At 37.4% G+C, this 23,632-nt stretch overlaps 1 protein-coding gene across 4 annotated transcripts in view; it reads left to right on the forward strand.

Annotated features, from left to right (window-relative positions):
- The first annotated feature begins 1,076 nt into the window (after positions 1–1,076).
- The window catches only part of abtb1 (ankyrin repeat and BTB (POZ) domain containing 1), a 40,410-nt gene continuing 17,854 nt past the window's right edge, over positions 1,077–23,632 (forward strand). For 2 of the 4 annotated variants that reach the window (XM_039773235.1, XM_039773236.1), the window contains exons 1-9: positions 1,077–1,404; positions 7,101–7,163; positions 13,127–13,182; positions 13,707–13,851; positions 19,029–19,188; positions 19,939–19,984; positions 20,063–20,179; positions 20,535–20,650; positions 21,757–21,855. In XM_039773235.1, the coding sequence (XP_039629169.1) occupies positions 1,349–1,404; positions 7,101–7,163; positions 13,127–13,182; positions 13,707–13,851; positions 19,029–19,188; positions 19,939–19,984; positions 20,063–20,179; positions 20,535–20,650; positions 21,757–21,855 (858 nt within the window). In that variant the 5' untranslated portion in view covers positions 1,077–1,348. Of the gene's footprint in view, positions 1,405–7,100; positions 7,164–11,530; positions 11,731–13,126; positions 13,183–13,706; positions 13,852–19,028; positions 19,189–19,938; positions 19,985–20,062; positions 20,180–20,534; positions 20,651–21,756; positions 21,856–23,632 lie in introns of those variants that run through there. The other 2 variants (XM_039773234.1, XM_039773237.1) reach the window with 2 other exon arrangements.

Raw genomic sequence — 23,632 nt, forward strand, 5'->3', positions numbered from 1 at the left:
AAGTTGGGGTATGCGACCAATGACAAATTCCTAATACAAGAAATGGTATATGGTGATTAAAGGATTTAAAATCACTAAAAAAATTGATTTGTAATTATTGTATCGAACCAAACAAAACATTTTTAAAGTTAAGTTTAAAATCTGTTAGTTCAGTTCCAAATAAAAAAGACGGTTTATGGAAGTGCAACTTTCAATAATGCAAATTTTTACATTTCTTTAGAAAAACAAACGATATAATATCTATTAAGCAATTTAAGAGATTTGCTTCACTTTTTTGGCTAAGTACATACTTATACGTTAGGGTCCCAGGAAGAACAATTCTGTATTAAAATTAAAAACCATTTAAACGTTTGAAAGTTTAATAACTCCACTTGAAATTTATCGACATTACAGCAGCAGCGTAGAACAAAATTAAGAAAACACAATTCAAGACAGACAATGGAAATGAAGGTATGAACTGTATAGTAAGCGGATCAGTTCAATATAAACAATTTTAAAAGTTTCTTTTACTGAGAATACAAAAGTTTAGACCTTCATTTTCATGCCTCATTAACGGAATTTTCCTTTATTGAACGAGGTTCCAGAAATAATGTCAGACATGCCGTTTAGTACAAAAGTACCATAAAAATAATTTCAAATATTTTGAATGATAGAATTAACTATAATTGTAGTTAGAGCAAACACATTCATATTTAGTATGGTGTTTTCTTAATCCAAAAATATTTTATGCCCTCTTTCTTTTAACTATATCGAATCCTGACTCATAAATTATAAAACAGTATTTTGTTTTTGAATGTAAATACGACAGTAATGCCATAAAGAGAAACTCAGATTCTTGCCTCGTGATTGCAGGAAGTCATATTAATATCGTCTTTTAGGGTTACATGGTAAATCAACGTTATAGGTTTTCAACGAAAGCGATGTGACAGAGGACGGACGCGAATGCTGGGGGCGTGGTTTGGAAGGCAGGAGGCGCGGAAGGCCGGGGGCGTGGAAGGAGGAGTCTGCGACCTGCAGCCGGATATATTGGAGGTTTTTAGTGGAACAGACGGCTTATACCGTGTCACGCCACTAGATGTCTCTGCTGTGCTGACTCTGTCTGTCCTGCGGAAGGTGGAGTCGTGTCTCAGTGTCTGGATTGGCACTCGTTGGTGTTTATTAACGAAGCGTTTGTTTACGTTAACGTAAGAGTTCAGGCAGTGGGCACAACAAGCCACTGGTCAGTGGTTACGGACGGTAAGGGAGAACGTAGCGTAAACTTCGTCCACACCGAGGCCCTGACCCGAGCCCTGGCCAGCGCAAGTCTGCCCGTTTCAATGCCTGTCAGAGGACTGCGGCCTCCGCCGAGATGGACACGAACGATTTGTTTACAAGTTGCAGGAAAGGCGACGTTTCTCGAGTGAGGTGAGAGTGCAGTTAAGTTGGTCTTTTGTTTTATCTGTGAACTGATTCAGAAGTAACATGTTTAAATGTTGGAACTCCTGCGTCTCCAACCCATCTTTTCCTGCTTTCATTGTTTTGTGTTTATGACATTTTTGTTCTGTGTTAAAAGGTGAGGCCACAAAGTTTGCAAGCTTATGACAAGTACGAAAACGGCGTGTACATGGGGTGGGTGTTTGGCAGGGGAGAGAATGGGGGGCGAATAGGTGGAAGCCGCAGTACGTGTCTCTTCAGGGTGGTATGGCGCTCTACTTTATTTAGGTATTTCTCCTTTAGATTGATCCACATAAAGCCCGTTTAATCAGTCAGTCACAGAATTACTGATGAGTGGATCTTGTCCACCATTCTAACCACAGTGAAACGTCGAAGGAACATGTTGATCAGAATTGTGAAAACTTCAGATAAAGAATAGGTTTTGACACGGACTGCGGGAAATCTTTATGCTTAGATGAGAAATACTAAATTTAATTAAGACAAACATCACGCGTCGTAAGAGTAGTAGCTTATTGTGTCAGTTTAATAAATGCCTTAGCTGGATTATTTTGTCTTTATATGATATATTTAATTTGACACTGCATCATGTGATGATTTAATACGTGTAAATTCAACCAAGTATATATATATATATATATAAATATAATATATAAATTTATATATATAAATAAACCATTGACACACATTTTTAGGAAGTCGCTGCTCACTGGAGAGATTCAGAAGGACTGGAAAATGGCAAATATCATCTCACTATTTAAAACGGGTGACAGGGCAGATCCAAGCAACTAGGGGCCAGTAAGCTTAACATGCATCACAGGAAAATTAATGGAAGGAATTATTAAGGATAAGATTGAGCAACACCTGGCAAGGACATGAGTTATTCGGTACAGTCAGCATGGGTTCAGAAGAGGGAAGTTGTGTTTACTAACATGCTGTAATTCTATGAGGAGGCAACAAAAGGGATACGGTCAAAGTGGAGCATATGATATTATTCTTGACTTTCAGAAAGCATTTGATAAGGTGCCACATGAGAGGTTGGGCATCAAACTAAAAGAAGTGGGAGTTCAGGGTGATGTTTTTAGATGGGTGCAGAATTGGCTCAGACACAGGAAGCAGAGGGTGATGGTGCGAGGAACCTCATCAGAACTGGCCGATGTTAAGAGTGGTGTTCCACAGGGATCAGTGTTAGGGCCACTGCTATTTTTAATATATATAAATGATTTAGATAGGAATATAAGAAAAAAGCTGGTTAAGTTTGCAGATGATACCAAGATAGGTGGATTAGCAGATAATTTGGAATCCGTTATATCATTACAGAAGGACTTGGATAGCATAAAGGCTTGGGCAGATTTGTGGCAGATGAAAGTTAATGCCAGTAAATGTAAAGTATTATACATAGGAAGTAAAAATGTTAGGTTTGAATACACAATGGGTGGTCAGAAAGTCGAGAGTACACCTTATGAGAAGGATTTAGGAGTCATAGTGGACTCTAAGCTATTGACTTCCCGACAGTGTTCAGAAGCCATTAAGAAGGCTAACAGAATGTCAAGCTATATAGCGCCCTGATGTCAGGAGTGCAAGGCCAAGGAGGTTCTGCTTAAGCTGTGTAACACACTGGTGAGGCCTCATCTGGAGTACTGTGTGCAGTTTTGGACATAGCAGCACTAGAAAAGGTACAGAGAAGGGCGACTAAGCTGATTCCAGGGCTACAGGGGTTGTATTATGAGGAAAAATTAAAAGAGCTGAGCCTATGCATGCAGTTTAAGCAAAAGAAGATTAAGAGGTGACATGATTGAAGTGTTTAAAATTATGAAGGGAATTAGTACAGTGGATCGAGACTGTTATTTAAAACAAGTTCATCAAGAACACGGGGACACAGTTGGAAACTTGTTAAGGGTAAATTTTACACAAATGTTATGAAGTTTTTCTTTACACAAAGGATGATAGACACTTGGAATAAGCTGACAAGTAGTGTGGTAAACAGTAAGACTTTAGGGACTTTCAAAACTTGATTTTTTCTTGGAAGAAATAAGTGGATAGGACTGGCGAGCTTTGTTCTCATCTAGATTGTTCTAATGTTAAGCAGGAAAAACACATTTTGATTGTATGCTTTATTGTATGGTTTGAAGATCTTAGAGGCAACCATGGACAGTTTATATAAAAAAAAAAAAAAAGTCTAAATTAGAGTAAGCTGCTATAATTCAGAGTGTTCATAAAAAATATCATGAAGTATAAATGTACAGTATAATAAACAAGAGTTGCTGCATCAAATATTTAAAATACTAAAATGTGTGCCTCAGTCTAAATGTTCTAATTCAGCCTATACTTGGAGGTTTGTAAGAGGGGTAGATCCCTAGTAAAGGATCAAAAATAACATCATATTTGTAATCGCTGACCATGAAAAAGTTTAAAGTGATACCCCACATGTTTATCTTTGAAATTAGCCATTTTTTTTTTAAAAATGACCAAAAAATGAGGGTTTTTTGGTTCTAGAAGACTGAAAATAGAGCAGAACCTCAAAAGTGTGATGCCTTGCATTAATTAAACATCAAGATTAGTCTAACGGCATATAATACATGGGGGTTTTCTTGTACTGGGGTGTCAGGAGGCATATAAAAACTGTAGCAAAGAAGGACTGTATCTGTGATGAGTTCAGGACATTCAGTGTTCACTCTGGAGTGTCGGTCTGGACACGGGTAAATGATGCAGAAAATTCCACACAGCAGCTCAGGAGGAAATTGTGACTGTTTTATTTTCGGATGTTATTTGTATTTGAATAGGTGTATGCGTGGTCTACAATTTAAAAAACAAAAAAAACATATGCAGTACATAGAACTTATTAGTAAATTACACAGAAGTCCACTAGATGTCAGCATTACTCAAATTAGATACTGGTTTATCAACAGTATGAAATCCAAATCAATAAAGTTTATCAATAAACCATTTCAACAAACTTACAGTAAAGTACGTTGGTATAATAACTGAAATTGTTATTGAAAGAATAGTGCTGCATGTAAATAACACTAAGGCACATTCCCAGTACAGTACACTTTAAACAACTTTACATCTTAACCGTATAACAAACCTGCGGTGCAAGTCAAACACCAATGAGCTCACCTCTGCTCATCAACGCCCACTTTGTGACTGATTTGGTATATTAGAAACTCTCAGCTGTTGCAATTATTTTAACTAATTAAGGAAATAACTACAAGGCAATTACAAACACACATGTATCTTTCTTCTCCGCTAACATCCCATAATCGGTGCTCATGTGCATGCTGCGTGGTGCATATGAACATGAAGTGTGAGCCATGCCTCTCAGTTATTGCTGTCTCTCTAACAAAAGTGTTCATATGTAATTAGATTCGATTAGGTACATTTTTTAATCCGAAAGGGAATTTTAGATGAATACAACAGTGGAGTTGTGGTTCTAAGGCTAAGGATCTATGCTGGTTATCCAGAAGGTTGCCGGTTTGAATCCCTGTTATTGCCAAGAAGAGATCCTATTCTGTTGGGCTCTTGAGCAAGGCCCTTCACCTGCAATTGCTCCAGGGGCACTGTAAATGGCTGACCCCGCGCTCTGACCCCAAGGGGTATGCAAAAAACTAACAAATTCATTATACAAGAAATTGTATAAGGCGAAATTAAGAACAAAAAAGGATACATACTCACACAACAAATAATACAATCAGCAGATTTCCTGATATGTTTGTTTATGTATTGTGCATCTTGAACACGAAAAAAAACAAAGTAAGGCCAAGGAGCACCTGACTAGATGAAATCAGGGGTGAGGCTAATGGAAAACTGAGTATGATAGAGAACGGTGATAGTAAGCCATCTGATAGACAATCACATCTGATGATGATGAATGTGATGGCCATGATGCTTAGAGTAATTGGAACACAAAACCATTAACCATTAATCCATCCATTTTCAAATCCGCTTGCTATGGGTGCAAGACAGGAACCAGCACTGGAAGTGTGCAAGTGTATCACGGGGCTCATGTACCACACTTTCTCACAGCAGACCAGTTTAGAGGTTCCATTTAATTTAAAATGCACATCCTTATAATTCCAGAATGCCCAGTCAAATAAAACAAAATATATTGATGTGGGAAGAACATTCATACTCCAAATAAACGGACCTGCGCATGGGAGGCAGCAGTGATAATTACTGCACTACTTTGCTGTCCTAAAAAGAAATAAATGAAAATTAAATGTATACTTAGGGTGTCAATAACATAATGGAGCCCAAAAGTATGCACACACATGGGTGCAAGTTCTTCAAAGGGCCAATTTAAAATTGCTAGTTAACCTAAGCTGTCCACCATAGGAATGCAGGAGGAACTTGCAATATTAATAGAAAACTCCACTGAAACAGGTAGAGTTTGTAAAGTCCACATATATGTGCCCAAGCCAATATGTGCATTCATGACTCTGGAGGCATGAATGATCAGTGCATCAATAACAAAAAATACAGGCAGAGCACATGCATAAATATAGCCATACAAAAAAAAACATATTAAGATTTTTTAAGTTGGATACTTGCATATGTAATTAATAAAAGAAAAGAATATGTATAAGAATAAATTAAACTGAGACCAGCTCTTGAAAACCATTGTTTTAGTCTACAGTAGAGTCTACAGTCTCCACATGAAAAAAAATCTAGAAGTGCAAGATCAGATCCAATGGGCAGTTATAAGAGCAAATAAACACCAAATACATTATTGCTATAACAAACATTACTTAATTTGAATTTAATTTGATGATTCTCAAAACTCTGCGTGGAGTTTGCATGTTCTTCCGTGTCTGCGTGGGTTTCCTCTGGGTGCTCCGGTTTCCTCCCACAGTCCAAAGACATGCAGGCTAGGTGGATTGGCAATTCTAAATTGGCCCTAGTGTGTGCTTGGTGTGTGGGTGTGTTTGTGTGTGTCCTGCGGTGGGTTGGCACCCTGCCCGGGATTGGTTCCTGCCTTGTGCCCTGTGTTGGCTGGGATTGGATGGATTCTCAAAACTTAACTTTTTCCAACAGCCTTCAAACAGCCAACAGACAAATCCACATTTATTTATTGAATTGTAGAAGCTTTGAATGAACAAGTGTCACAGAAAGGTAATGACCAAGATTAAAGGAAAAATGCACAAAACTATAGTGAGACTGGCAGTGGTGTATAGTGCAGTAACTTGGGCAACAACTGGAAGGTAGACTGAAAGAATGGAAGTTTCAGAGATGAAAATACTGCAAAATAGGTACATCTGGGGAACTTAAAGATGAAAGGATTGCAACAGAAGACTTCAGTTGGCTGGACACAGAGATAAAAAGAGAACAGTGTGCTAAAGAGAGCATTAGAGATGAAGTTGCCAAGAGAAAGGAGGAGAGGGAGACCAAGAAGTAGCGATGAATAATGACTACTGAAAATGGGGCATTCCAGTCATATGTGAAAAATAAACCATAAAGTCATTTCAAACAGTCATAGCCATTTACAAAATTAGTAATATCTTATATATACTTTTAAATCAGTTTAATGGTACAATTTTATAAAGTATCAGCTTCAATCAAACCATAAATTTCTGAGTGATTCCAAACATTTGAATACTAATGTGTGAAAATTTGCAGTATTGCTATAATATGTCAAACGTGTCAGATTTTTCACATTTATTTCCTTTTAGGTATCTTGTTGAACAGAGGGATGTTGAGCTGAACGTAAGAGATAAATGGGACAGTACACCACTGTAAGTGTTCTCATTTTCAGATATGATAAAATTGGTTTACAGTGCTCTTTATTTTTGTGAATTTCAGTCCCTGCATATTCATCATTATGTTTATGTTCAGGTTTGTCATTGAGTTCATTGTGTTTTACACATTATTCCTTTTTCTGAGTTGTTACTTTTATCAAAAGAGATCTTCACTCCTCCAGAGGATATAAAATATTTGTTATGGCATATCTTGGGTCTACTGATCAGGGGCCTCATGCAATAACACTGTGTGCAGAATTCACACTAAAACATGACGGATGGACAAAAACAGAAATGTGCGTACACTCAAAAAAATCCAGATGCATAAATCTATGTGTATGCCAATTTCTACGTTCTTCAGCTTCATAAATACTGGTCAAAGTGAAAAGTAACGCACATGCATGCGCCTGCCGCCACTCCCCAACTCCTCCCAGAATTACGCCTCTTTGAATATGCAAATCAACATAAATAGCCCTTAAGTTCAGTTTCCTGTGAAAAGACAATGGCAAAAGAATGGGGGAAAATATGAGAATTTCAGCGAATACCAAGTGGAGGCAAGGAAAATGTACTATTTGTTGGTTTAAACAGTGGTATAAACAACAAGAGAAATTGATCGAGTGACATAAAGTTGTAACGGCCGACCCCTTACCCAGCCGGCAGCCACACTACCAGGACCTGTGGCCTGGATAAATTGCTGAGGAGAACCTACTTATACCAAGCCGTACCTCTGACAAATAATATAAAAATCGATGGTTAAACACAAGCAAACAAAATCGAAAAATATGTAAATTAAGTGCATTAATATATTAAATAAAACACAATGACAAATACAATAATACAAATCCCCGACGTAAAATATATCTATATATATTCCTCCACCATACCAGCAAAGTGAAAACACCACATATACAATAAAAAAAACCTCCCTTGCCCCTACACACGTATAACAAACACACAATACAAATAATGCCAATGGATGATTACTGAAATGTTAATGAACTTGAAATGAGTCTGGGTAAATAACTGTCCAAAATACTGATGGCTGTTCAAAATGATTGTGTTTGATTCTCCCGATTAAAAACAGAACAATCTCACGGTGCTTCCTCGGCGATGGTGGAAAATAATGTCCATCCCCAGGGTTTCTGGTGATAAATGTGTTGTGGTGATTTCGGCTGAATGTGAAGCAAACTGCGATGTAAATAAAGGCAAAAAAACGATGATCGGTTGTTGTTAGGTGAAATCTTCGTTTCTGTCATCTCTTTCTTTCTGTCCCTCTTTACCGTTTAAATAATAACGAGCCGGATGTAACTGGCAACACTCCAGTTCTGACGTTTCCAGATATCGCTGCCTCCACGCAGCATCCTTACGTTTCTCATTACGGGGACAACATTTAAACAAACGCATATTAGTTTAAACGGGGTGCCGTGACGAGACACGACTGGGTGTATACACTATAAACAACAATACTTATGTGGCCCCACTACAGAGTGTTGGAGAAACTCGAAAGTTCAAGTTCAGAAAGTTGCTCAGTGCCCGAGATAGAAAAGAAGTTGTCAAAGTCGCCATGCAAAGGCACGTCATAGCCCACCGTCTGAGAGTCGTATGGAAGCATATTAGGGCACAGAGAAAAAAAAAATAGGCACACAGTGGGGAAAAAAGGCTCACATTTTCACAGTTTATTTTTTCATTAAAGCAGAACATCATAAACTTCATCTTAAAATTGTTTAATTTTACTAGTTACTCAAATACGATCGTAACTAAAGTAGCACATTAAATGCTTTGTATTGTATGTTTTGTTCTATGTGCTCTTATGTGTGTGAATCACTACGTGCTTCTTAAATGAGCTTTCTCTTCCTCCGACAGGACACAGAATCGGTTACATTCGTGATATTACAGCTCTCTGAATAGATTCAGTTTTGAGCTGTGTACTTGATGTCATTTTCATAATTATAGGGATTAAAGCATGTTATTAAACATAGGAAGTGCTTGCTGCACCGTGCACGACCTTCGATGAAAAAATGTATTTTAGTAGTACTGTCTCTTTCAAACTTACTAACCCCGAATTCCTGTCCTTCTTTTTCTTCCAATCGCCACACAATCAGCTTTGCAATAGATTTCAAGTCATCGGTAAGCTTAGAACATCGATTCTTGAAAACTTTTAAGGAACATTGAAATCTCTTCGTAGTACATGTTTAATTATTCTATCCATCTATCCTGCCAGTGTCGCGCCAGTTCCAGCAAGAATACAACGCGAGGCAGGAACAATCCCTGAACGGGTGCCAGCGTGGGACACCGTATCCTTGCATGTTTAATTATTAACAGTATAGATTATTTAAATGATGTTAACATTTTATCTGTATAATGTAATAAACATTTTGCTGAATTTCATCTTAATATCATATGTAAATACATACTTTATTATAACTGTATCACAATTTACAGTGAGGTAATTGTACTTATAAGTACAAATAGTTCTACAAGGAGTGCGTTTATAGTTCTTGGAATGAAACTGTATTTGAACCGTGAGGTCCATACAGGAAGGGCTCTGAAGCGTTTGTCGTGTGAGAGCAGTTTAAATAAACTGTCGCTGAGGCAGCATGTGCTTGATGCTGTATACCAATGCAGTGGAACCTCGGTTCATGACCATAATTCATTCCAAAACTCTGGTCGTAACCTGATTTGGTTGTGACCCAAAGTAATTTTCCCCCATAGGATTGTATGTATAAATACAATTAATCTGTTCCAGACCATACGAACTGTATGTAAATATATTTTCTTTAAAGATTTTTAAGCACAAAAGTAGTTAAGTATACCATAGAATGCATAGTGCAATAGTAAACTAATGTAAAAACATTGAATAACACTGAAACAAACACCCAGGCTTCCTGCTCAGCTGCACGCGTAGGCTCGCTCGCTCTATCGCACGGTCTTTTCTTTATTTAGTTATTTATTAAAACTGACCTTTTTGATGGGAGCTGTGGACCCGCTATACCACAGGAGGAAGCTGGGTTGAGAGGAGGTTACAGTTTTGAAGGAGAGTCCCTCTGCATTAAGCACAGAGAGCAATGTACAGTACAGGGAGAGACTGAACACGTGCGGAAATCATCAGTGCGCACAAACCGAAAGGGAAGCTGGCTTGTTCGTATACCGAGTGTGTGGTCGAGAACAGATGCAAAAGTTTGCCAAACTTTTTGGTCATAACCCGATTTGTACATGTTCTGAGACATTTGTGAACAGAGGTTCCACTGTAATTCTCTTTCCATTCAGCTGCTGTAGAGCTCTGATTCCACACTCGGATACAGTGGGATAAATACTCCGAGTGGTGCAGTGAGAATAATAACGCTAAAGCAGCTATGGTACTTGTAATAGTTTGGCCATTCTGTGGACCATTATATTGTTGCAGGTTAATTACAATCAGATGCCTTAAACAAATAAACAATATGTGGTTAAGTTCAGTGTATATGATAAAGCTGCGTCAGGGATGTGGATCTAAAAAAGAAAGGGAAACCACACTGGAACAAAAGCACTGCTTTGACGCTGGGTGCTGCCAGTTTGCTAAACCGAGCAGAGAACTTGCGTACGCCAGGGATTGAGCTGGCATGAAAATGTGTGTGGCTTTACGGCAAGTTTATTTTTTATACATCATGATGTGAGCGTGGAAACAGGTGTACACAACATTTTTGTGCATACGCACCGTTTATACATGAGGCCCCAGGTTATGTGACTCACTTGAGGTGCTTCACAATGTGTTAGGGGTGGGATTTACATAAAAACATTGTTTACAGTCTCGTGCATGTCAAAATCAACTGTGCCGGAATTTAATGTTATTAGGCTTTAAGCTTTTTCTACAACATAAAGAAATTAAAGTGATGATGTTGGTGCAGTAGTTGGACAAACTCCTGCTGAAAATTGGGTTCAGATCCCAGCTTGGGTCACTGGTGGTTTGTCTATGTGTGCTTTTCTCAGTGTTTTTCTGGCTTTCTTCCTGCAAGTATGTTAGGTTAATTTTTGAAATTAAACTATTGTGATGTGATTGTAGCTTTATGTATGGGTGTTCTGAGAAACACTGACACCTTATTCAAGATTGTGTGCTGTCAAGATAGGCTTCAACACCACTCCACTTGCACCATTACCATTAAGTTGATTAATTAGATACCAAATTTAGGGCGGTGGATTAATGAATTCTGGATTACAGATTGCTTTCTGTTTTTAAAAATATTTAAACTGTTAATCAGTCAGGCAATTTTTTTTTCAAAATTTTACAACTTCTTTGTGATAAATTCAGCAATTTATACATTTTCAGCGCCTAAAATAATCTGTCAGTCTTTCAAATACTGTACTCTGCTTCCTCCAATATAATCTAGAATTGGTTGACTGGAAATATTCAGACATTGACATGTCTTATGTGGTGAGAGAGGACATGAAGGTGGTGGGTGTAACGGAGCTAGATGCACAGGATGGGAAGATATGGAAAAAGATGATCTGCTGTGGCGACCCCTAACGGGAGCAGCCAAAAGAAGAAGAAGAAGAAGAAGAAGAGACATGTCTTATATGTAATCAAATGGTATGTCCTCCTTTTTAGAATGAGGAAGACTAAGAAAGAGAATGCAAGAGAGAAAGTGGCTTAAGCAAATGTACCGATGAAGGTTAAGTTCAGTGTTCAGAAACTACAGTGTTCGGGGTTTTTACAATGGGTGTTTTTAATGACAGTTAATTACCCTGTTCAAATATTAAATTAAAACCTGTTTGTGTGAAAACATCATATCACTTAGTCTTTATATTCATTCATATTTTCCTAGGAAGATTAATACATAAAAACATCAACAGTATTGGTGTAATTGTGTATTGGTAATCAGCCAACATTGTCACCCACATATCGATATTGTTATTTGTTTTAAAAAAAAAAAAAAAACCCTTGTCAATCAGGCAGTAGTCACAACCTCATCTACATCTTCAGTGTTTTAAGGTATCCTTATCTTAATAGTTAATGATTCTTGAGAGATCCAGTTTAAGTATTTTCTTCCTCTACTCCAGTTTTACTCATCTCCATCTTTTCTTGATCATGTTTGTTGACATTTTCTTACTCCATCCATGGTTAATACATATTTCCAGTTAGTTTTTCTCTCAGTTATCATTTACAGTATTGTGTGAAAAGGCGTGTGGTCACTTTCTAATACCCGCTAATATATATTTTTTTAATATTATTGACTTTTACACAAAATTCATTAATAAAAAGGGAACCTGAGTGTTCATACAACACAGTGTTTTTTTTATCCTTATCTTCATTATCCAACAAGGCAATTACCATTTGTGAAAAGTAAAATTCCCAGTGAGGGCAAATGTGGGAGGGGGAATTTGGGGGGCTTGTTGCAGTGATTACTTTTTTGCGAAGACAGTACTGGCGTTGGATAATAATATTACTTAAATATTAAATATATAATTTAGAATTGGTGATAATGTTTATTCTGGTTACTTTTGTCTAATATTACATTTTGCCTAAATTTATAGGGCGGAGTGGTGGCTCTGAGGCTAGGGATCTGCACTGGCAATCGGAAGGTTGCCGGTTCGAGTCCCATAAATGCCAAAAGGGACTCTGCTCTGTTGGGCCCTTGAGCAAGGCTCTTAACCTGCAATTGCTGAGTGCTTTGAGTAGTGAGAAAAAGCACTATATAAATGCAAAGAATTATAAATATCTTGAGCCATTATTTTGTAACAGATGAAAACAAGGGCAATGAGGAAGGGGCAAAAGCTTTTTCAAGCACTCTGCACATTCAAAATTGTTTATTCATTTTTCCAAATTCATGTGAAATTTCAAATTTGTCAAACATTCTTTAATGACTAAATGCATTTTTTCAATAGGTGTTCCTGAAATGGTTTGTATTGCCTAGTATACATGCCATTACCTTTTTTGGGTTGTTTATTTTTATACCTATAATCTGAATTAATTTGTTCTTTCAAAGGTATTATGCGTGCCTGTGTGGTCACGAGGAACTGGTGCAGTATCTGCTGGCAAATGGTAATAAACTTGGTTAAGTATGGCCTTTTCTTTACTGTATTGCATTTATTTATTTTATATATATATATATGTATACTAGTAATAAACAACTTTTTACATTGTGTTATTCCAAGTGACATAAATGATGAACTAAACTAATCATAATCTATTGGGAAATACATATTTCCCAAATTAAGTCTGTAAATTAAATCTATGACTGAAAATCACAGGCAAAGTCATGTAATATGGTGGGGTGCTTAAGGAAGATCATAAAAATAATGAGTAAGGAGCCTTATGCCCTATGTCACAATTTATATATTTTGGCAAATGTGATTTAGTCAGTTTTTTCCAATACAATGACCTAATTAAAATCAAGGCCAAATGTCTTGCTCAGAGCCATTCAGTGGGTCTGAGAAAGGTATTTAAACTACCAATGTTGTGGTTTGTAGTCCAGTAGCAAAAAATATAGATATGAAGACTCCAGGCAGTTGTGTTGACTATCCTTTAATAATCGATAAGAAATAAATCTTGTGTTTTTATTGCAGGATCCAAATGTGAGGCAAATACGTTTGACGGGGAGCGTTGTTTATATGGTGCCCTAAGTGATACGATCCGCAGATTACTGAAGGAATACAAACAAATCACTGCCAAGAGCATGCAGAGGGATTACTATGATGATTTTCTTCAAAGGTAAGTGTATTACAATCTTAACACTGTAATACGGTGGCATGTATTCAAATTGTCACATTCACTGGCACTCTGCTATGATGCATCATTTGCTAGATACTTTTGTCCTAGGCTCTTCATGTGGTTTTCCATTATGAGCTAATTCCTTCTGTTCATCTGGTTATTCATTTTCTTTCCTTCCATTTTCAACAAGCATTTGGAAGTCTGTTTAGCCTGTATTATTTTTTTTGTAGAGTGCAGTATATCCACATGGTATCTTTGTTATACAGTGGTGTGAAAAACTATTTGCCCCCTTCCTGATTTCTTATTCTTTTGCATGTTTGTCACACAAAATGTTTCTGATCATCAAACACATTTAACCATTAGTCAAATATAACACAAGTAAACATAAAATGCAGTTTTTAAATGATGGTTTTTATTATTTAGGGAGAAAAAAAAATCCAAACCTACATGGCCCTGTGTGGAAAAAGTAATTTCCCCCTGAACCTAATAACTGGTTGGGCCACCCTTAGCAGCAATAACTGCAATCAAGCGTTTGCGATAACTTGCAGTGAGTCTTTACAGCTCTGGAGGAATTTTGGCCCACTCATCTTTGCAGAATTGTTGTAATTCAGCTTTATTTGAGGGTTTTCTAGCATGAACCGCCTTTTTAAGGTCATGCCATAGCATCTCAATTGGATTCAGGTCAGGACTTTGACTAGGCCACTCCAAAGTCTTCATTTTGTTTTTCTTCAGCCATTCAGAGGTGGATTTGCTGGTGTGTTTTGGGTCATTGTCCTGTTGCAGCACCCAAGATCGCTTCAGCTTGAGTTGACGAACAGATAGCCGGACATTCTCCTTCAGGATTTTTGGTAGACAGTAGAATTCATGGTTCCATCTATCACAGCAAGCCTTCCAGGTCCTGAAGCAGCAAAACAACCCCAGACCATCACACTACCACCACCATATTTTACTGTTGGTATGATGTTCTTTTTCTGAAATGCTGTGTTCCTTTTACGCCAGATGTAACGGGACATTTGCCTTCCAAAAAGTTCAACTTTTGTCTCATCAGTCCACAAGGTATTTTCCCAAAAGTCTTGGCAATCATTGAGATGTTTCTTAGCAAAATTGAGACGAGCCCTAATGTTCTTTTTGCTTAACAGTGGTTTGCGTCTTGGAAATCTGCCATGCAGGCCGTTTTTGCCCAGTCTCTTTCTTATGGTGGAGTCGTGAACACTGACCTTGATTGAGGCAAATGAGGCCTGCAGTTCTTTAGACGTTGTCCTGGGGTCTTTTGTGACCTCTCGGATGAGTCGTCTCTGCGCTCTTGGGGTAATTTTGGTGGCCGCCACTCCTGGGAAGGTTCACCACTGTTCCATGTTTTTGCCATTTGTGGATAATGGCTCTCACTGTGGTTCGCTGGAGTCCCAAAGCTTTAGAAATTTCTTTATAACCTTTACCAGACTGATAGATCTCAATTACTTCTGTTCTCATTTGTTCCTGAATTTCTTTGGATCTTGGCATGATGTCTAGCTTTTAAGGTGCTTTTGGTCTACTTCTCTGTGTCAGGCAGCTCCTATTTAAGTGATTTCTTGATTTAAACAGGTGTGGCAGTAATCAGGCCTGGGGGTGGCTACAGAAATTGAACTCAGGTGTGATACACCACAGTTAGGTTATTTTTTAACAAGGGGGCAATTACTTTTTCACACAGGGCCATGTGGGTTTGGATTTTTCTCCCTAAATAATAAAAACCATCATTTAAAAACTGCATTTTGTGTTTACTTGTGTTATATTTGACTAATGGTTAAATGTGTTTGATGATCAGAAACATTTTGTGTGACAAACATGTAAAAGAATAAGAAATCAGGAAGGGGGCAAATAGTTTTTCACACCACTGTATAATCTCTTCCACCTGTTAGTAATGCCATCTCTACCAGTTCAATACACCTTTCTTTTTGGGGAAAACAAAATAACGTATTAAAAAAAAAATCAAGCAATAGCTTTTGCAATGCAGTATGGATTGTTATGGTCTTTCTTTTCATAGTGACGAGCATGAAAGCAGTACAACAAAGTTTGAAAGAAAGAATGAATGCAACTTTTTAATAGTGAGTTTCTTGTGTGTAATGCCACTAGGGATAAAAGAACAACCAGACACTTTTGGATTTATTCACTGGACCCTACTTTTTATTTGAGATCTTCTGCATACATTTCTTGCTTTAGGATGGTATCAAACCAGTAATTACTCTAAAAAGGTCCTATATTTTTTAATAACTTTTCCAGTTGGTTAAAACGTCCCCTTTTAAAAAGGGATATTTTTTCATATTATTCATCCATCCATTTTCTAACCCGCTGAATCCGAATACAGGGTCACGGGGGTCTGCTGGAGCCAATCCCAGCCAACACAGGGCACAAGGCAGGAACCAATTCTGGGCAGGGTGCCAACCCACCGCAGGACACACACAAACACACCCACACACCAAGCACACACTAGGGCCAATTTAGAATCTCCAATCCACCTAACCTGCATGTCTTTGGACTGTGGGAGGAAACCGGGCGCCGGAGGAAACCCGCGACACGGGAGAACATGCAAACTCCACGCAGGGAGGACCCGGGAAGCGAACCCGGGTCTCCTAACTGCGAGGCAGCAGCGCTACCACTGCGCCACCGTGCCGCCCCTTCATATTATTACAAAGCATGAAAATAAATGCTTCTTCTTATTAAAATGTATTATGTGTTGTCTACTTTGTATTTTCTAAATACTATAATAATACCATGAAGCGTTGTAACAACCCTGACCCTATCTGCCTTCCTCATAAAGAAGTATGGGCTGTCCTAATAGACATCAGCAAGTCCCCCTTGGTTGTTTCTAAATTGAACTGTTACTCCTCATATTCATAAACCTTTATTGTGAATGAACCAGAGTCATGTTCTTATTTAAGCTCATTATATTAAAGACGGTTACTTCACATTGATTACATAACTTTCAAGTATAATACGATGGCATAAAACACTGGACAGTTTGCCCCCTCCCTTTTTGCTGTCATATTGATCATTTGGTTGTTTAGAGAGATTATTCCATTCGAAGCTTTAAAATATGAGTAAATACTTCAGCGATCAATGTAATGGATCTAATGAAAACCGTTCTATTTTATGTTCTTTAAGCCTCTGTACACTCCTTCCACACAACAGGCGTATAGATGAAATTTCACACATTGTTCTTTATTTGCACTGTTCTCTCCCAGCTTTTCCCTCCATCCTGGCAACATAGGGAACAAGCAGAACAAACAAAAAATGTCTTTGTGAATGTCCTTTTACACACTATATTAGCTAAATAAAGAAAGCAGCTGCAACCGCTGTGACACCCCTGGCCACCATTGATTAAACTAGATCCAGCAGGGGGCACTACCTTTCTTGAAAATTAAATAGTTTTAGAAAACAAACCAGGGCAGTTGCAGTGTAGCAAGCATTTACCTTTTGTAAAACCAAATAAAGAAATACACTTACATGTTTAATATTGATCACCATTGGGAAAACAAATTCAGACAGTAAAGTCTTCAGATTTTAGTTTTCTACAGCTGATTTACCAAAGACTCCCAGCTGTGGATAAGCAGGTTTGGAAAATGGACAGAAAGCAGCTATAGGAAGTGCTTGTATCCGCATTTTGTGAGTGACTACGCATACCGACTTGCTGTAGTCCCGCATGTCTCCGTGAAAACAGGTTATACTGGTCTTTTTGTGTATCTGCTGCTGCAACACAAACTGGTGAGCAACAATGGAGATGTTGCTCCCGGAATCCATTAGTACTGTAACCTTGTGCCTGTTCACCAACACTACTCCCATAGGGGAAAGGGATAGGGGTTTCACCAGTGCATTATACCTCTCTCCCTGGGTCCAGTCATAGTCCATGGGTTCACTCCGGAACAGGCAGGCATTGTGTATCCCAGTTCCCTGCACTTAAAGCAGTGGTGGGAGTTTGTGTTGTTCTTCTTAGACAGATTTTCGGGACCCATATTTTAGCGACTGGCTTTGGAAGGGGCATTCCTCCCTTATCAGGTTTGGCGAGCAGGCTGCTTGGACCTCTCGGTTTGGGATGCCACACTGTGCCGCTCGATGACTTCAATCAAGGCCTCCGTGTTCTTAAAAGGTTGTCTGTGGACCAGCTAGGTGAGGTATTGCAGCAGTGCTTTCACCAGGGCATCACAGGCAATTTGCTTGACAAATTTGCAAGCATAGTTTATATCGGGCCTTAGCCCAGTGGCTGCTAATGACCCTGATGTCGAGCACCTGCGAAGCTCTTTAGGATCCCTTCCTTGACGTGGTCATAGTTGGCGGGCGTCTTCCACTGAAAGGTTATGGTAGGCTCACTGGGCTTCAGCCTTAAGTAGAGAGGCAGGGATGTTGCCCCATTCTTCTTGCCGCCACCTGTACCTAAAGGCAGTGTTTTCGAAAACAACAAAATAGGCATTGACATCATCGTCATCTGTTAAAGGGACCAGTACCTGGGAGAGAGCCCAGCTTTGATCTTGGTGGATGGTCGTGCCTCTTGCCGTGCTCCCGACTTTTCCACCCAAAGTTGGAGACGTTGAAGCTCGATTGCCATGTTAGTATGCAGTGAACTCCGGTCCTGCTCCTCTGACATCTTGAAGCTGGATCCTGCCGACTATGCCAGCTGTAATGAAAGAAGACTCAAAGGTTTGGGGATCCACCCCATGTATTGTAAACTTGCTGAAGGAAAAATGTTGCGTGATACACCGCTGAGTAGTCAAGTGTGACTTGAGTCACCAAACAGGACTGAATGAAGAGCAGAGGTGGTGGGGGTTTTTTTTTGTATCTATTAATATTTTCAGGACTTACTTTAAAATATATTCCTTGAAGATGGTGTTGCTAAAGTGCTGCCACATATAAACATTTGTTTTGAATAGTTCCTTACAAGGTAATATGGGATATTTCTATAATTTTAAATAGTACAGTGCATCTTATGCCATTGTAAATGCTGAATTTTCTGTAAATTCGTCAAAGTATTTTTTCCAGATCATTGCATAATTTTTTAAATGCAAAAATATATAGCCAGTGATCTTAAAACCTTATCAGTGTACATCTTTAAAGTTCTCCACATTAAAAAACCTAGTAAAATTTGAAATTATAGTCAGTAGTTAAGCAATCTTGATATGTGGTTTACATTTCTCCTTACTTTATTTTAGATTGCTTGAACAAGGTTACTACAGCGACATTGTGTTCTTTGTCCATGGCGAAACCTTCCATGCTCACCGCTGTATTCTTCGTGCCCGCTCTGAATACTTCAATGAAATGTTTGAAACAAAATGGAAAGGGAAGAGCATCATTGCACTGAAACACCCGCTGGTAGGATGTTTCTGAAACGCCACTGTGTTTGAGGTCTGAAAAGTTTACATATTGGAGTTTACGTTTATTTCCAAAAAAAAAAAAACAAAACAGATGCTTGCCAGTAATGTATGTAACTAAAAATGCTCTGAATTTGGAGATTTACTTGAACATACATAAGGTTAATTGTTTGTTTATAATTCTTTTACTGACTAGTTGAAATGTGTGTGTGTTGGATTCTTTGTGTACCCTTTTCAGTGTACATTCCTACCCTCCATCTCTTGCAACAGACTTTGGCTCCTTTGTCATGTAAACAGAGTTAAGGCTGATATGGAAATTGGAAAGCTGATGAGAATACTCTGAGGTGTGGTGGTGTTTTATATATGTATTTATTGAAGACCCATTTCTAGTCTGAAACATCCCAAAACATTCCATATTTACAAATTATTAGTTTCAGTGAGCAAAATTGCAAAACATCATAATCAGTAAATTAACTATATAAAATTTTAAATTTGGTGAAATGTCTTCTGGATACCAAGATCGGGAAACCTCAAGCCTTCAGTTGTATTAAAAATATGAAGAATAAATCAAAGCATTATTTTCAGGTTTTTTTTTTTGTTTGTTTTTTTTAGTTCTTTTTGAAGGAAGATTTGGACCATACTGCACCGAGAACTTTAATTCACACTGTAGAGAAAAAGATAAAATATGTTAATACTGTACATTTAAATTTCTTGATTTATCATCCACCTTACATAATAACTTATCTTTTAGGTTAACAAAGCAGCCTTTGGGTCAATCCTGCAATTTCTTTACACTGGTACGTAGCATTACCTGTTCTAGTGGGGTATTTGAGAAAATAGTGTAGAATTTAAATATTTTGTTTCTCTTTAATAAGGTCGTCTTGATACTGATGTAAGTTATGTTGAGGATTGCAAAAGATTAGCCAAGCAGTGCAAAATAGAGGATCTCATCGAGCAGCTGGAGAGCAAGTGCAAAAAGGTGTATGAATTTGGTAAGAAAAAAATCATATTATTAGAGCTTCTCGGAGTACTTAACTTTAGTATGGCAGACATTTGGAATTCTTGAAGTGATGGGAAATTCCACAGTAAAGTCTGACATAGAAGGTAATGGAAAGTTAATTAAATTAACAGTGTTTTAATATTGAAGACTGCTGCTTGAATATGTTTAACTGAAACAATTTGATTTGCTTAGTAATATTAGAAAAATGCACTGTTTTTTAATATTTATACAGTTAGGATTTGTCGTATGTAATTATGTATTATCACAAAATGTATCAATAAACTGTTTTTATTTTCTTTGCTTATATAAATTTGTGGCATAATTTAATTTATTTTATATTGTTTCAGTGTCTTCCAAGCCTGGAACATGTGTTAAAGTTTTGACTCTTGAACCACAAAGTAACTGTCAGTTGCAGGAGGACCTTGCAATATTAGCTGATTGTGCATTACCAGCTGAACTCAGGGTGGGATACTTTATGTGAAGTTTATTTTAAAAACTTTTTGATCATTTTTTTTGTGAATATACTGTGTAATTTGGATAGGGTTTTTTTTTAGATTAATACACTGTATAAAATGAATAAAGAATTCATCACTTCAACATTGTTTGCTTTTTTTATATTGATTGACTGGATGTGCTGTATATACAGATTACAGTTGCATACTTTGCACTAATTATTTAAACTTATTGGTCTCAATTCTGTTGCTAGTCCTCCTAAGAGAGATCTTAAAATGAAGAGCAATTTTGTAAAAATCATATTTGTTCATACTTACAAGTGTGTTTTTATATATAATGCAAAGTTTACTGGCTAATTCACTGACTCGCTCATCAACAAAAATGATATTTGCAGTTTGCATCATACTAGACATACAGACAATATCAGGTAAAATCTGTTAAAGTATGTGACTAAAAATGCACAATGAACAGAAATGCTGTTACTTAATATGCCCAAAAAATCCTAAAGCTAAGAGACGTGCGGTCTACATACCGTATACACAAAAATGACTGTTCAACGTGCAAATCAAAAGAGATATTTGCCTTTACTCAAAAATTGCAAGGATGGTTTTAATTATAATTCATTCATTGGTTGTGAATCTAATAAAGAAATTTTTATAAGGTCAATGAATGCTAAATGTCCATATTGCTGTGCATTGAAATGATATGATGAACCACCCGGAATTATAACTTTTTGGGGGTGTTTTTACCAGTATATTAAAAGTTTAGTATTTGATGTATACCCAGTCTCTGAACATTTTCTGTGTGCTATAAGAAAATCTAATTATACATTTCAAATGACATTATTTGGTGCAAAAGGAATAATTAAAGGCAATTTCATTCCAAATTTTGAAGTACAAGGACAGGTGTATCACCAGTGTCTTAGGAAATTTCTCAGGCAAAGCTGGGTAAACACATTTAGTTTGTTCCATAAATGGTTTTTTTTCAGCCAACACTACTTATTTGTTTCTGTTGCATTGATAACATTATACTATTTGTCTGATCTGTAATGCTTTGTGAATAACACAATATCCAGTAAATTCGTTATTTTTTCAGACGTAATCTTTCTTTCATTAGGTGGGATTTGGGGAACTTCCCTTTGATAGAACAGATAACTTCAGAAGTTCACCTGATGTCTGCTTTAGAGTGGAAGGCTCTGACTTTCTGTGCCATAAAGTGAGTAACTATGCCATTTAAAGGTAATGAAAAGTCACAGAGGCCTACTATAATTTTAACTTTGGTAACATACATTAGGTGGGATTTGGGGAACTTCCCTTTGATAGAACAGATAACTTCAGAAGTTCACCTGATGTCTGCTTTAGAGTGGAAGGCTCTGACTTTCTGTGCCATAAACACACAACTACTCACCTTGTTTGTTTTTCTACTCACTCCCTCTATGTCATTATTCTGTCTCCTTTACCGTCCACTTTTATTTGTATTCACTTAGTTTTAAACAAGAAAGTCTTTGTTAAGAAAGTACTTTAAAAAATAATTCTGATTTATTATTCTTTCTATCTAAGTTAAACTACTTTTGGGGTGATTTGAGAGTTGGTAAACTCTGTGTTAATTGTGATGTTCATAGATGAATAAAACTTTGGATTTTTTTTTATTTAGCTCTGTAAGACAATAGTCTGGAGTAAGACACAAAATTTGTGTACATTTGCAATCTGACAAAGCATATTGCATTGTTAAAATGGATGCACAGACAATGTATATGTCATAGCATGTAATTATTATTAAGCAATCACACAACAATGACGTAATCTGTTAAGGCTTTGTTCAAGCTATGTACACCTAAAGAATTCATACTCGAGTTATCCACACCTCAAAAACTCACAGTCAAGCTACATACCCTTTACATTCAAATAAGTGTTCACTCTCAAATTATTGTAGAGATACCTCAGTTTTAAGCTATGTTAGCTTAGATATTAGAAGGTAAATGATACTGGAGAAGGAGGCTGCTTTTAGACATTATTTCAAGTAAGTTCATTGAGAAACAGAATAATTCTTTTATTAAGAAACACTAGGGGGCTTTGCCCCCTGCTCACTTCGCTCGCCAACCCCTGTGTTTGGTTAATCGGATATACAATTTTAATTTTTTTTTCTTTGGAATTGTTTCAATTTCATTATTTGCACTTTTATTTAAAAGCTTCATTAAAAACAATATTTTTTGGAGACACATTGTGACAAGCATAGCGTATAACTGCCCGTGAGTGAATATTGTTTCTGTTTCTCTAATAAATAATCCGACTTTTTCTAATGTTTGTCCCTGTGATTTATTGATTGTCATAGCAAAAGCTATTCTCACGGTAAACTGTAAACTTTTTAATACGAATGGCATATCACGATCTCCTTTGGTGTGTAATGTTATTCGTGGAATATATACATTACCTTTCTTTTTGCCTGTTAAAATTTGTATCACTTCGCCGTGATCATAAATATACACCTGACCGAATTGTGTATTCTTTGAAATTCAACTTGTCGTTGCTTTAACTGTTCGGGACCACAGATTCTCATAGCATATGGTCTATTGTGTAAATCCACGTTTTGTGCATTGAATGATGCGAATGAGAAAAGACTTTGTTGTCTACTCTTTGCCTTTTATTTCTGACCTCGATTTGTCCTGCTATTTTTTCAGTTACACCTGGTTCTGATGATTAATCATCTTTTGTTTTGCAGTAATGCAATCTATCTTTTCTGTCTTTTCTTTGAATACTGTAGCGACTGATATGATAGTGTCACAAAAGTTTTACTTGAACAATCGCTGACTTCGTAATCCCAAACACAACTTTCTAGCACCCTCTCTAATCCCTCATCCCCCCCATACCCCCACCCCCCATATCAATCAGTACCCTGCTATCAGTCTGCCGTGCTGTACTCCGCCCTCCCTCAGTCGGACCAAACAGTCACTTAAAACCAAAAAGGCCTTAGCCTGGCTGGGATGCTACAATAC

This window comes from Polypterus senegalus, chromosome 12 (genome assembly GCF_016835505.1).
Source record: "Polypterus senegalus isolate Bchr_013 chromosome 12, ASM1683550v1, whole genome shotgun sequence".
Classification (NCBI taxonomy): domain Eukaryota; kingdom Metazoa; phylum Chordata; class Cladistia; order Polypteriformes; family Polypteridae; genus Polypterus; species Polypterus senegalus.